The following is a 14,396-nucleotide window of genomic DNA, read 5'->3' as shown; positions in this document are numbered from 1 at the left end:
GCACTGTGCTGCCAGTGCATAGTCTGCTTGGGATTCTCTCTCTCCCTCTCTCTCTGCCCCTCCCCTGCTTGCTGTCTGTCACTCAAAATAAACTTTAAAAATAAATTCTGTCCCTCAGGCTAAAACAACACCTACTTGAGTTTTTTGTTTTTGTTTTAACTTCCATATTTAGCCTTCTGGCCTCCTTTGTCATAGTCTGAATTAGGTAGCATAACTGTCTTCTCTGCTATTCTTTTTTTTTTATTAAAAATTTTTTTTTTTAATTTTTTTTTTTTAACGTTTATTTATTTTTCAGAGAGAGACACAGCATGAACGGGGGAGGGGCAGAGAGAGAGGGAAACACAGAATCGGAAACAGGCTCCAGGCTCTGAGCCATCAGCCCAGGCCCGACACGGGGCTCGAACCCATGGACCGCGAGATCGTGACCTGAGCCGAAGTCGGACGCTTAACCGACTGAGCCACCCAGGCGCCCCATGCTATTCTAAGGAAACTTTATGAATAGCTGATGGGGTAGAATAGGCCAAGGAAAGTGATGCACAGAGCCCCTAGATGTGTCATCCTCTTACAGAATTCCCAGTGATAATTAGGGCATATTTTGAGTCCTGCTAGAAACAGAAACATTCCAAGTGACTGCTGAATGCTTAAATCGGGCAATCTGGAGGTGTTATTCCTAACTGACTTGTCATTTGACACACTTTTTTTTTTTTTTTTTCAGGCATTAGTATTGTTAAGTTAGGAAAGCAGCAACAAGGCAAACACCACTCTTGTACCCTCAAGGATCACCTTGAGACTGTGTCTCGATTCCACCTGTCTGAGAAGTGGGAGCGTTAGCCTGTCCCAGGCTCTTGGATAGCATAGCCCTTTAAAAAAAAGAAAGCCATTTTCCATTTGTCCTGGATGAGCACAGTTTGGAAATCATTTCCCAAGTCATTGTTTTGCTTTTCCATGTTAAGTGAAATTTCCCCTGAGCAACATCTCCCTCCCCACCATCCCCTCAGCCGGTGTCAGTTAAGATCTGAATAGCAGCAAAAACTGACTTATAAGTTGAGAGCTCTTCGGCGAGGCTGATCCTTAGCTGCTCTATCTCTTTGTTCTTCTGTTGCTGGAGTTGTACCCCATTCCTTAACCGCCTTTGTCGTTCTTCCATTTCCTCCAGCTGTTCCTGCAGGTGAGAGGGTCAAGAACATCTCTAGTGAGCAGAACAATAAAAAAACTGGCATTGTCCGTTATAGTTTATAAAGCACTTTCTTAGATGTTGTTTAATCTTCACGCCAGTATAGTTTGAGAAACTGGTTCAAAGAAATGTTGGGACAAAGTAATCCTGCTTAGGAAAATGGTGACCAGAAAGGAGTCTTGTCTATACTGGCAGACTACTGCTTAATAGAATCCTACAAAGGGTGGGTGGGTGCTCAGATGGTTTTTTGTTTGTTTTGCAGTTTTAAGAAGTGTTGGGGAGAGTTGTGGTCCTGTAGTCGGTGTGCTGAGAGTTTTATGGACCTCTGGCTTTGTGCAAGTTTATTTCTATCAGGATAATCAGTTTTTACATCATCCTGCAACTTAAAGCAATTTAAAAGAAACCAAGTCTTGGGGGTGCCTGGCTGACTCGGTATAGCATGCGACTCTTGATCTTGGGGTTGTGAGTTCAAGCCCCACGTTGGGTGTGGAGCCTACTTTGGAAAAAAAATCAAGTCTTTGTATGCAGTTATTCTTAACTATTTTTTTGTTTGTTTATTTTGAGAGAGAGTGTGTGGGAGGAGCAGACTGAGAAGGGGAGAGAGAATCCCAAACGGGCTGTGTACTGTCGGCACGGAGCCTGATGCAGGGCTCAAACCAACAAACCATAAGGTAATGGCCTGAGCCAAAATTTTGAGAGAGATACAGCACAAGCAGGGGAGGGGCAGAGGGAAGGTGAGACAATCCCAAGCAGGCCTCACACCATCAGCACAGCCTGCCATGGGGCTTGAACCCACGACCTATGAGATCATGGCCTGAGCCAAGGTCAAGAGTTGGACACTTAACTGACTGAGCCACCTAGGCGCCCACTTAATCTTGGCTATTAAATGTAGTTCTAAGAGAGTTAAAACTATTGGAAGTCCAGTTGTTTACAGGAAAGACTAAACACAAGTTTTGTATTTGAACCTCCTTGAAGTCCAAAATAGCTCTGCCCGGTACTTCTGTAACATCATATGCAAATAGATGCTTTATTAGGATGTTGGCTATCCTAGTTGTTAATTTCCTTATACTGTACTTGTTACACAAAAAGACTGAATTTGTTCCAAAGTGCTAAGTTGGAAGATGAAGAAGCTATGCCCCAGAGGCCTTCAGGAGCCTTAAGATGATTGTCCGTTTCCCATTCTGCCCAAACCAAACAGGATATATTCTGTAAACTGTCTCTGCCCAGGATTAATGCCTGAGGAGTGAGGTAAGGAAGATGTCAGCAAATCCGTCTCTGGCATAGTTGGTAGCTGGCGTGGATCCTTAGGAAGCATGAGGGAGATGGGAAGGGAAGGTTGCAGCTGAAAGGCCTGTTTTAAAGGGGTAATGACTTCACCTCAGATTTTGAAGAATAATGAGCCAGGAATCCAGTTTAGGTACATGCTGTTATTAGAAGGATCTAAATAATTTGTTCTCTAAGTCATCCTTCATATACCTATGGCACATCATTCTGCAGCGTTTGATACTCTGGCTGAATTTCGACTTTGGTCAACCTTGTCAAAAGGCCTTTTTTTAGTGCCTTAGCCATACTTTGGTGCCACACAGAGATGCGGTCTTGCCATCTAAGTCTGTCTTCTGGAGGGAAGCACCCGCAAACCTCTGCGCCCCAATTCCCCAAGCCTCCTTTCGACATCTAGCAAAGCTGTATTTTGGTGAGACCTAAAAGTACACGCTTGGGAAGACAGTCTGTACCATCAATGATAAACTGACCAGGAGGAGCAACGTTACAAAATGAAACAAATATTGCTACCCTGACTGGCGTTAAGCCGGTCTTAATCATGTAGCACCACGAGACTAACTTTCTAAAACTGCTTTATCGTGTTCGTCTTTCAAAGACTTTCCACCTCTTGAGTCTGGCATTCAGACCCCCTTTAGTCTGACCCCTACCTCTAATTAGAACCTCCACTGCGCTTTCAGATGGACATTTTCCTCTAGCCTGCACTGTGTAGCAGGGAGGCCACGACTAGTCACATGTAGCTAGTAAGTACTGGAAATTCAGCTAATCTGAATCCACATGTACCTAAGTATAAGCTACACAGATTTTTAAGACTTGGCATATAAAACAATGTAAAATACCTCAAATTTTGATATTGACTCAATGTTGAAATATTTTTATATGCGGAGTTAAATAAAATACTAGTTTCACCTGTTTCTTATTTTTTTTTTTTTTAATGTGGCTACTAGAAAATTGTAAATGACATCTGTGGCTTGCATGAGGTTTCTTGGTTCTAGCCTGACAAATTCACAGATCTCTGTGTCTTTACTCCTGCCATTTCTGTCACCTAAACAGCATCTGCTATATTACATTACCATTTATCTTTTTTCTTCTTGTGTAACTCCCAGCTTGTAGGTTCCTGCCCAGCACCCTGCACGTAATGCTGGATGTGAAGCACATAGATAGTAAACATTCTATAATTCCGCATTCACGACCTACCAATTTCATCTAAAAACTTGGAGACCATTCTCAGCAAATTCCTCACACCACCCACTGCACCAGTCCCCAAATCCTACCCAAATATTTTACTTCACATATCTCACATGATCTCTCCCTCATAAGGCTTAAGTGGTCTTTCCAGGCTCTTTCAATCCATCCTACATGCCACCATTTTTAAAAGTATGTGCCTATGCGCAAGTACTTTACAAAGATTAATTCATTCTTTCCAACAGCCTTATGATGTGTATTATTACTAATCCCATTTTACAGTGAAGGAGCAGAGTCACTGGTGAAGTCATTGGTCCAAAGTTTCCCAGACAGGAAGTGAGCCAGGATTTGCCACTGGCTTAGAAAACTCATAAGTTTTCTTGGGGCGCCTGGGTGGCTCAGTCGGTTGGGCGGCCGACTTTGGCTCAGGTCATGATCTCGCGGTCCGTGAGTTCGAGCCCCATGTCGGGCTCTGTGCTGACAGCTCAGAGCCTGAAGCCTGTTTCAGATTCTGTGTCTCCCTCTCTCTGACCCTCCCCCGTTCATGCTCTGTCTCTCTCTGTCTCAAAAATAAATAAACGTTAAAAAAAAAAAAATTTAAAGAAAACTCATACTTTACAACTGCGTTGTTGCCGTCTTGTCTGTGGAGCTCTTCAGTGGTCCTCAAACTGTTTTCCATGAAACCCCAGGAGAAAGCCATATGGAAGTGCCCTTGCCTCAGAAAGTAGCTCACTTTTACCTGTTTTACATGCTGGCATTCTATATCAAGTTGTGTTTGGGGAAAAGGGTCTGTGGCTTTGGAGAAAACCTTTTTTTTGAAAACCACTGACTTTAAGACTATGGAAAATCCTTCAGTCTGGTCCCAGTCTACCACTACAGCCACATCTGTCTAGTCACATTCTTAGGATCCAGCCACACTGAGCGGACTTCCCTTAACATGTCTTTTTATGTTTTCATGCTTTTGTGTAAGTCATTCCCTCTGCCTGGAATGCCTCTTTCCCATGTCTACCCAACAAATTTATTCTCCAAGGCTTAGTTCAAACACCTTGTGGAAGTTGAATGTGAACTTGGGCTAGATTGCACAGGGTCAGAATCCTCCTGTCACTTCCTGAACAAATGATTTGACTTGTCTGTCTGGTTTCTGTTTTCTCATTTTTCATACAGTGACAGTAATTTATAGCTATCGCACAGAAAGGTAAGGATTAAATGTATTAATACGTGTAAAAAACTACAAGTACATGGTAGCTATTGTTAACTCTTGTGAAATTTCCCCTCCGTGTCCCCAGGCAGGGGTAATTATACGTACTTCATTGGTACAGTGCCTTATTCCTACTACTGTTATAGTGTTTATCACTTGAAGAATATTAATGATTTCACTGATTCTATGGCTTTCACATTTTAACATTTCAGATCAGGGTGCATCTTAAAATCAAGTGTCTTTCATTTTACGCAATATGTTCATTATATCTGGTATCCTTCCTGGACTATAAACTATTTGAGGTCAGAAACTACCCCTTTCCCCCATTTCTCATCTCATCTCTTCTGCCAGCACATAGTTCACTGCCTGGCACATGGTAAGCAGGCGTAGAAAATATTTGTTGAATGAATAGATGATGGTGATGAAAGAGGCAGAGTGTACAACTGCAAGAGTGAAGTGTACCCTTGAAAAGTAGTCAGATGCCGTAAGTGACCTTTGGCAAACAAGTCTGGGAAGCCATTTCACAAAGCAGAATTTGCTTACTAGGACCTTGATTGCTACTTTATGACAAAGCAATAGGAGACATCCATCAAGAGTATGTTTCATAGAATGATCTTGGGAAAGCTGTACCAATCAGCAAATCTGAAATCCAGCACAGTGATGAAAATCGCGGGCAGGTGGGGGGCGGGGGCAATTCTACAACCCTAATACTATGTCCAAAAACTCCTCCAGAGGATTTCCTGTTGATGGTACCACTGTCCCAGTTAGGCTTGTCTGAAATCTTGACACCCTCTGTGACTTCTCATCCCTGCCCCCTTCATTCAGTGGCCACATTATCCTGCATTTGTTCTTGCATCCTTCCCCTTCCTTGTATTCCCACATTGGTTCCTCTTACCTATAGTAGCTTCCTGATTAGTCCCCTAGCTTCTAGGTCTCCAGCCCATTTTACACACTGCCACCCATACTTTTTCTAAAAGTAGAGAAGCAATTATGTTACTCGCTTGATTAAATACCTTTACTGATGTAACTGAGTACTGAATGAAATCCAAACTCCCTAGTTTGGATTTCTGAGTCCTGACATGACCTGGGGTGCCTGGGTGGCTCAGTCAATTGAGTACCCAACTCTTCATTTTGGCTCAGGTCATGATCCCAGGGTTGTGGGATTGAGCCCCACGTCTGGCTCCACACTGAGTGTGGAGCTTGCTTAAGATTCTCTCTCTCTGCCCCCCTTCCCAGCTCACACACTCACTCTAATTTAAAAAAAAAAAAAAAAAAAAAAAAGCCCAAAATGATCTGCCCCAACCTACCTTTACAGTTCAACTCACCTTTCAATTTTTCACCTGTCATATGCAGCCAGGTTGCAGATGTTGAGTTAATATATATATTAAAACTACTCTCACCTATTTTTTTAAATTTCTTTAATATGGCTATTATAAAGGTTTAAATTATATTATGTCTTGCATATTTCTTTGGGATAGCACTGGTCTAGATCTTGCCTATATTTTAATACCTAGCTCAAATAACACCACTTCTTCCATGGAGTGTTGTCTGATTTAATGGATGACTAAAAATAATTTCATTATCGTATAGCACTCTTACCTGTACCTCTCTTAAATCACATGCTGCTCTTTCCCCTGGATTACAATTATTAATGTAATGTCTGTCTGAGTACAACTTAAGGATACATTTTATGCCAAAAAAATAAAAAGATCCTCTTTCACTAGACTGAACCAATTAAAAAGCTGCAGTGGGGGAGGGGATTGCTTTCATAATACAAACTACAGAAAGCTTGACAAAATTTTGAGTGAAGTGAATACAGCCATTTTCAACAGAGGATATGTTCCTTGAAGGATGGATCAGAATCTCTGGAACTTTTTAAGCTTATCCAAAGGAACATGTATTTCAAAAGATGAAAATACTGCTCTGAAAGGAACCACCACATCGTGGTCCCCTCATAGTGGCCAGCAGCCCTTCAGTCAGCATTTAACTGATATCCTCTGAGCCCGAGTGGCAGAAAAAAGTAAAGCAATGCTCCCTTCCTTCTGAAAGCTCACAGTCCGTGGGAGAGAGACAAAATTGTGTTTTTACTTTGTATTTATATCCCACCCTGTTCTATAAAGGGATTAGAACTGGCTCACACTTAATCAGAAGTAACTGGAATACAAGTGAAATGGTGATAATGCACAAAGAAGGAAAATGAGGAATAGAGCTTCATAGATTTCATCCCAGTTTTTGCTGTGTTTTGTTTTGTTTTAAGTAATCTCTGTGCCCAACGTGGGGCTCAAACTCATGACCTCGAGATCAAGAGTCACACGCTCTACTGAACCAAGCCAGCCAGGCGCCCCTCGTCCCAGTTTTAAAACTGGGAAGCTCCAAGGCAGAGATCAGCTAGGTGGGACTTGAGGGTGAATGTGCAGGGAGGGAGAGAATGAAAATCCCACCTCGCCTCATCCCCCTCTTGCTCCCTGCACCCAAGCATGATTCACCAAGAATTGGAAAACTGTGCCATGGAAAGTGCACGGAAACGTTCACAATTGGCCAGGCCAGGGTTCATAGACCACCAGCTCGCTGAGCCTGTTTCCTCATCTATGAAAGCGAGAACACTTGATTTGGAGGCTTAACGAGAGGACCGGGTGACGGTCGGTGTCAGGGCGCCGCCTACATTCTCAGCCCGGAGCGCCGGCCTAACCTGGTGGGATGAAGAGCGGAGTAAAGGAGCGGCCGCCCCGAGGAGTAAGCGGGTCCTCCTGCATGTAGGAGGGCCTCCTTCAAAGTGGCCGCGAGACCTGTGACTCCGGTCACCTTTTCCTGCCCCAGGCTAACTGTCCGTGCCCAGGGGGCCTACCCTGTACTGCTGCACCTCCTCATCTCGTTTCTGCCTCACGAGCAAGATCTGGTCCTCCAGGTTCCTGTTCTGCAGCTGGAGCTGCCGGGCCTCTGCTTGCAGGGGTCTCAGAGCCTCCTTCATCCCCTGGATCTCGGCCTGGGTTTTCTGCAGCGCTTTGGCCGCAGCTTCTTTCCTCTCCAGGAGCCGCAGCAGCTGAGGCTCATACTCTTCCTCCAGGCCTTGGCGGCTCTCTGCCATGAGGTTCTCAAACTGGGCAGAGAGCCGCCGGCTCTCCTGGAGAAAGTGCCCGTCCCTCTGGCTGGGAGGTGCTTCCAGTTGTTGCCGTAACTGGTCCTTCTGCTTCTGATAGGCGTCCCGGAGCTGGGCCAGTTCCTCCGAGAGCTGGGCTGCCCGTGTGGTCAGCGCTTGCCGGAGATCGGCAAACTGGGCCACGTCCTGCCGGCGGCACTTGAGCTGGTATTGGCAGGCCACGCATTCCTTTGTCACCTTGAACAGCTTCTGCTTGACCAGCCGGATCTCCTCCCTCAGCCCGTCCCTCTCCAGCTCTGCTTGGGCGTGCAGTTTGTAGGCGGCCAGGATGTCCTGATGGACCTGCTGCACCTCCTGCAGGGCTGGTTCCCGGAGCAACACCAGCTCGTGGATGAGCCGATCCCTCTCCTCTTCCAGCTGGGCCACAGCTTGGACACATTGCTGGAAACGCTCCTCTAGCAATTCCAGGTCCTCTATGCTCAGGTTGTCTGTGCTGGGACTAGGCCCGGCTTGGAGGCTCTCCTCAGGGCTGGGTTTCTCCTCGCTCGTGACCGTCTCTCCCCCGGAACTGGTCTGCTCTGGGCTTGTGGTCTTTCCTGGCTGCGTGGGCTCGTCCACATATAGTATCTCCTCTGGCTTCATAGGCTCGTCCATCTCCAGGGCCTCCCCTGGTTGCCTGGTCTCCTCGATATACAGTGCCTCCTCAGGCTTCTCCGTCTCTTCCACGTAGAGTGTCTCATCGAGGTCACCTGTGTCCCCCAGGTAGAGAATGTCCTCTAAGTTCAAGGTCCCCTCCAAAGACAGAGTAACTTCTGGGTTCAAAGTCCCCACCTCACGCGGGGATTCAGAGTTCTCTTCGAGAGAAGAACTGGCTTCCGTTCTTGTTTCTCTGCAAGAGAAATGACTTAAAGTCAGAGGGCAGCCACAATCCCGGGATGGTTCCCGACGGGAGCCATTGGGCTTTTTTCGGCCTCTCACATCTCAGAGGGCACTTGTCTACTCCTTCCCCCTCCGTCAGCCTACCCCCATACACCCATGGCTCAGATCCCCTGACAACATCCCCATGACGTCAGCGTCTAGCCTCTGCTTACATACCTTTAAGGCCAGGAAGCTCACATCGTTCCACTGTCATAAGAAAATTCTAGTGTTGAAGTAAAACCTTCTCTGCAATTTTTTACCTGGACTTGGTTCCTCTTTCTGGAATCAGACAAATCTAACTACTTTCCCATGCCAAGTTCTTTAAACACCTAAGGAAAACTAACATCTTTCGATTATTCCATGCATGCCAAAGTGTCCAGTGCCCTCCTCGTTTGGGTCACTTCTTTCTGACTCAGCTCCAAACTGTCACTGTCCCTTGGGGGTGGGTATTGGAAACAGTATCCAGGTATGTTCTGAGCTCTGGACAGTATGTTTCTGTTGATAAGGCCAATATTGCCAATAGAGGGCAGCTCAATCATACTGGCAAATGCTGAGTTTGACTAAAGGCCTTTAAGACTGTCTCATACTGAGTACTTTTATTTTCCTAACTTTTTTAATGTTTACTTATTTTTGAGAGAGACAGAGCACGAACAGGGGAGGAGCAGAGAAAGAGTGAGACACAGAGTCCAAAGCAGGCTCCAGGCTCTGAGCTGGCAGCACAGAGCCCGACGTGGGGCTCGAACTCACTGCGAGATCATGACCTGAGCTGAAGTCAGATGCTAAACCGACTGAGCTACCCAGGTGCCCCTCACACTGAGTGCTTTTAAACCACATCTCTTGTTCCTGTAAAAACATTCATCTTGTTAGAATTGGCCCATCCTCTGGCCTGTCAAAGGCTCTTGAATTCAGATTCTGTGATTCTGACAGAGAAGTTCCTTAACCCAGCTGCCAGTTGCCTGCTAATTTAACCAGCTCCTGTTAAGGAATATTCTCCTGCTTCTCTGGCCTTCAAATGGCTTTGGTCCTTCCTGTTTCAATTCATCTTACCTACCTTGGATCTCTGGGCAATTCTCTGAAAATATAAAATACCACGGAAATAATAACAATAAATTACACTTAAAAAGGTCCTAATATCTGAATCTAATATCATTCAGGCTCAGTTCTGAATGATTTACGTATACCAATTCATTTAATCCTCATAACATTTTTATGAGGTAGTCATACTTATTATCCCCATTTTACAGATCAGGAAACTGAGGTGAAAAGAGATTAAGTAATTTGCTCAAGGAAACTCCTACTCCATGAGCACCAGTTATAAAACAAGTTAAATGTGAGTGTAGCTTACAAGAAACTTACTTTAGATATAAAGCATAAATGAAAAGCCCCATGTATCAGTGAAGTCATCTGTCTTGAAAAGGCCGACTTGTGTCCAGGTTTTAAGCTCTAGATATCAGCTCCAAGTTCCCACTACAGATTACTTTTATTCTAAATCGTTGTGTCCTCACTCTGTCTTCCTCTCTAGCACCCCAGGAGTCCCTGGCTCCCCATTCTGTGTCTCATGGTGGCCCTCTGGAAGCCACAAGTGTGGCTTCACCAGGCCCCAGACATCACTGGCTTCATGCAACCCAAGCACCTGCACCGAAATCTAAAAGCTTGAAGGCAGCCTCAACCATCACCCTGTCTGTTCCCATCACTTTACCACAAAGACTGATCTCTCTCACCTGGTTGTCACCTAGCACCTCAAACTCAACTTTTCCCAAATTATCCTTCTCCCTGGGCTCACTATACCTGTATTCTCCAGCTCAGAGAAGCACATCCCCATACAGCAGGTTGATGAGGCAAATAATCTACCCCCCCTTCTTTTTTTTTTAATTTAAATTTTAGTTAGTTAACATACAGTACACTATTGGTTTCTGGAGTAGAACTCAGTGATTCATCACTTACCCACAACAGCCAGTGCTCATCACAACAAGCGCCCTCCTTAATACCCATCACCCATCTGGCCCATCCCCCCTCCCTCCATCAGCCCATAGTTCGTCCTCTATCATTAAGAGTCTCTTATGATTTGTTCCCTCTCTTTTCGTTCCCTGCCTCCCATATGTTCGTCTGTTTTGTTTCTGAAATTCCACATGAGTGAAATCATATGGTATTTGTCTTTCTCTGATGGACTTATTTCATTTAGCATAATACATTCTAGCTCCATCCATGTCACTGCAAATGGCAAGATTTCATTCTTTTTGACGGCTGAGTAATATTCCATTGCATATATATACCACATCTTCTTCACCCATTCATCAGTTGATGGACATCTGGGCTCTCTCCATCGTTTGGCTATTGTTGATAATGCTGCTATAAACATTGGGGTGCATGTACCCCTTTGAATCTTTGTACAATAAAAACATGTACCCCTTTGAATCTACATTTTGTCCCCTTTGGGTAAATACCTAACAGTGCAATTGCTGCATCGTAGGGTAGTTCTATTTTTGAGGCAAATAATCTTTAAACAGCTCTTTTCCTCCCCCACATAGCCAACTCACTGAGAACTGACCTATCTCAGAAAGTCTCCAGTCTCCACCTCCTCCTCATCCCCTTGCCAGGGCCCTACTCCAAGTCATCGCATACCTGCACTCATGTGCCAGCCTTGTAACGGGCATTCTTCCTTCTCATGCCAGCCTATTGCCTACAGCGCCACAGCTCACTAGAACATAACCGTGTCGCATCACTTCATGCACAAATAGCCAGCTGCTTAGCATAGACTCAAAGCCCTTAAAGATGTGGCCCCAACATACCTTTCCAGGCTCATCTCACACTACCCGCCCCCGCCCACCCAGAGCATGTGTTAACACTTTTACACCTCCTACTCCTAGCCCACTATGTCTAAAGAATCCAGCTCAGAAAATACAGCTCCTTGTACACCATCTGATGAGAGAACAATCCTGCACCACCTGGAAAGGTAGAGCTCGTAGCACCAGAAAGGATGCACCTGCTCAGCCGGCCAGACCCACCTTGATCCTCAACAGAGCCCCTGCTTTCCCAGCAGACGGCCCTCACAGGCTCCTGCTGAGTTCTCCACCCTGGAATGACGTAACTGTGTTCAAGGCAGTATTCCAAGTATTTTACATGAATACTCATGTATATGATGCTCATCTGTTACCCCCATTTTGTAGATGAGGAAACCAGAGCACTGAGTAAAGAACTCACTCAAGGTTCCACAACTTGTAAGTGGTAGAGGCTGGAGAAGATGGCATCTGGCTCCAAAGCTGGACGGTGCTCCTTTTATCACTCTGTTCCCAGAACAGGCATGAGTTCTAAAACAGGTACAAAGCTACAGCAGGTCCAACAGAGCTTGGCACATAGCATTCAAAATATACTTATTTAGAGGTGCCTGGGTTGGTTAAGCCCCAGTTGGTTAGGCATCCGACTTTGGCTCAGGTCATGACCTCATGGTTCCTGAGTTCGAGCCCCACGTCGGGCTCTGTGCTGCCAGCTCAGAGCCTGGAGCCTGCTTCAGATTCTGTGTCTCCCTCTCTCTCTGCCCCTTCCCTACTCTCTTTCTCTCTGTAAAAATAAATAAACTTTAAAAAGGGGGGGAGGTGCCTGGGTGGCTCAGTTGGTTAAGCATCTGACTTCAGCTCAGGTCATGATCTCACAGTTTGTGGGTTTGAGCCCCGCATTGGGCTCTGTGCTGACCGCTAGGAGCCTGCAGCCTGCTTCGGATTCTGGGTCTCCCTCTCTCTCTGCCCCTTCCCTGCTCACACTCTGTCTCTCTCTCTCAAAAATAAACATTAAAATTTTTTAATTATGAAAAGTTAAAATATATATATACTTATTTACCTACTCGTAAATTTCTATTCGTCTTTCAAGCCCCACTCATCTCCCCTGTGAAGCATTTCGCAGACAAACCCATTATTCCGTTCTCAAGGCACTTTGTGTGCAGCTCATCTTTGCACTTAGTGCTATTACAGCAGTGAGCGTGTCCGTGTCCCCTGAGAGTCCATTTCCTAAGGACAAGTACAGTTCTCATTCTCTGTGTATCCCAGGGTGGGGCTCTGTAGAAGGAAGGCAGGCAAGAAACCGACTCAGATCCAAGGAGGAAACTTTGCCCAAAGTCAAGTGGCAAAGCTGGAAGTAGAACCCCGGCCACCTGACTCCCAGGCAGCGCCCTTATCACACACTGTTGTTGCCTCTGTTGCCCCCCCCCCCCCCCCCCCACAGTGCCAGGCATCTGCTCAGTGCTGCCCTCACACAGCTGCCTCTCTCCAAGGGGCTGAGGAAAATAGCGTATGGGAGATCGAGGGGCAAGGGAGCCGGCTCAGCTGGGGCCCCTGACCTCAGGCTTCCTTGGACTCCAAGCAGCCTCCCTCTGCCACTCTGACCCTGGCCCTAGAGGACTCCAGCAGCTCCCACTCTGCACATCGAGGCTGTGGCAAGGAGTGTCTGTGACATGCTGCAGGCATGAGTTGGTGTGTGTCTGACTCTGTGTGTATCTGTATATGCATATGGCAGCACAGGGGACTGTATGTGCAAAACTGTACTCTGCTTTGTGCTGTGTGTGACAGCGAGGGGTGTGGGGTGTGTGTGTTTGCACCTTCACCTCTTCGGGGCTATGGTCTGACCTGGGGCAGAAATACTCCCTAGTGGCCCCAAATCCCTGAGCCACAGCCCTTTCCCAGGCACCAGTGGTAAGCTGACAGAGTGGATGGTTGGGGGCGGGCCTTCTCTCCGGGGGGGGGGGGGGGGGCAAAGACCAAGGCCCTCCTAAGACCCTCCCCACCCCCCACTCCAGGCCTCAGACCGGAGAGAGCAAGCTGCCAGAACAGGCTCTTAACTCCAAGCTGGCAGCTGCCCAACCTTGCACCAAGTCCCTTCCACACAGCGAATTCAGCAACTGGAGGCCTCCATCTCCAGTCGCATTTGGGGTGAGGAATGAAAGAAAGCTAGTAGCGTCCTTGGCCACTCCGGCCCAGTGGCATTTGCCGGTGGATGCCCACCAGTCTGAAAGGGTTAATCGTCACCCAGCCCCGGAGGGGGGGGGGGGCGCTATAAAAAACCACAGACAAACGGAGGTGCCGGGACCCCGGGCCTCCCCCATCTTCCTTGGCCGGTGGCTCCGCCCAGTGCCCGCGCCGCACCCCGGCTGGCCCACCACCCCCAGCCAGGAGAAAGGTGATCGCGGGGGACTCGTCCAGCGCCCCCTCCCCCCAGCGCGGCGACTTGGGCCCTGCGCGGTCCTACCTCGCGGCCTGGGCGGCGCCGTCCCCATCGAGCCGGGGCTCCGGGCTGGCCATGGCTGCGCGACCCCGGGCTGGGCGGCCGCGTTATTAATAGCCGGCCCCGCCGGCCGCTCGCTCCGCGCCCGCGCCCGCCGCACTGGCAGCTGCCGCCGACACCGGATCCCGCCCGCCCCGGGCCGGGCGCGCCCACTTGGCCCCAGCTCCCGCCCGCGGGAGGAGGGAGCGGGCCGCGCGGCCGGGGGCGGAGGTGGGGGGTGGCCGATCGGCGTCTCCCAAACCCGCGGGCCCTGAGATCTTCCCGAACCTTCTTTC

General features: G+C 47.5%; 1 protein-coding gene across 2 annotated transcripts in view; it reads right to left on the bottom strand.

The window, feature by feature from the left end:
* The window catches only part of SYNC (syncoilin, intermediate filament protein), a 16,918-nt gene extending 2,522 nt beyond the window's left edge, over positions 1-14,396 (bottom strand). Inside the window, exons 1-4 of one of the 2 annotated variants that reach the window (XM_019429812.2) lie at positions 14,086-14,395; positions 7,681-8,821; positions 1,038-1,162; positions 784-860 (exon numbers count right to left, since the gene is read on the bottom strand). In XM_019429812.2, coding sequence (XP_019285357.1) covers positions 784-860; positions 1,038-1,162; positions 7,681-8,821; positions 14,086-14,138 — 1,396 coding nt within the window. In that variant the 5' untranslated portion in view covers positions 14,139-14,395. Of the gene's footprint in view, positions 1-783; positions 861-1,037; positions 1,163-7,680; positions 8,822-14,085 lie in introns of both variants that reach the window. The other variant, XM_019429813.2, reaches the window with a different exon arrangement.

This window comes from Panthera pardus, unplaced genomic scaffold, assembly GCF_024362965.1.
Source record: "Panthera pardus isolate Hobbes unplaced genomic scaffold, ASM2436296v1 HiC_scaffold_11, whole genome shotgun sequence".
Classification (NCBI taxonomy): domain Eukaryota; kingdom Metazoa; phylum Chordata; class Mammalia; order Carnivora; family Felidae; genus Panthera; species Panthera pardus.
Note: the sequence above shows the minus strand (reverse complement) of the source record. Positions and strands in the feature narration are given on the sequence as shown.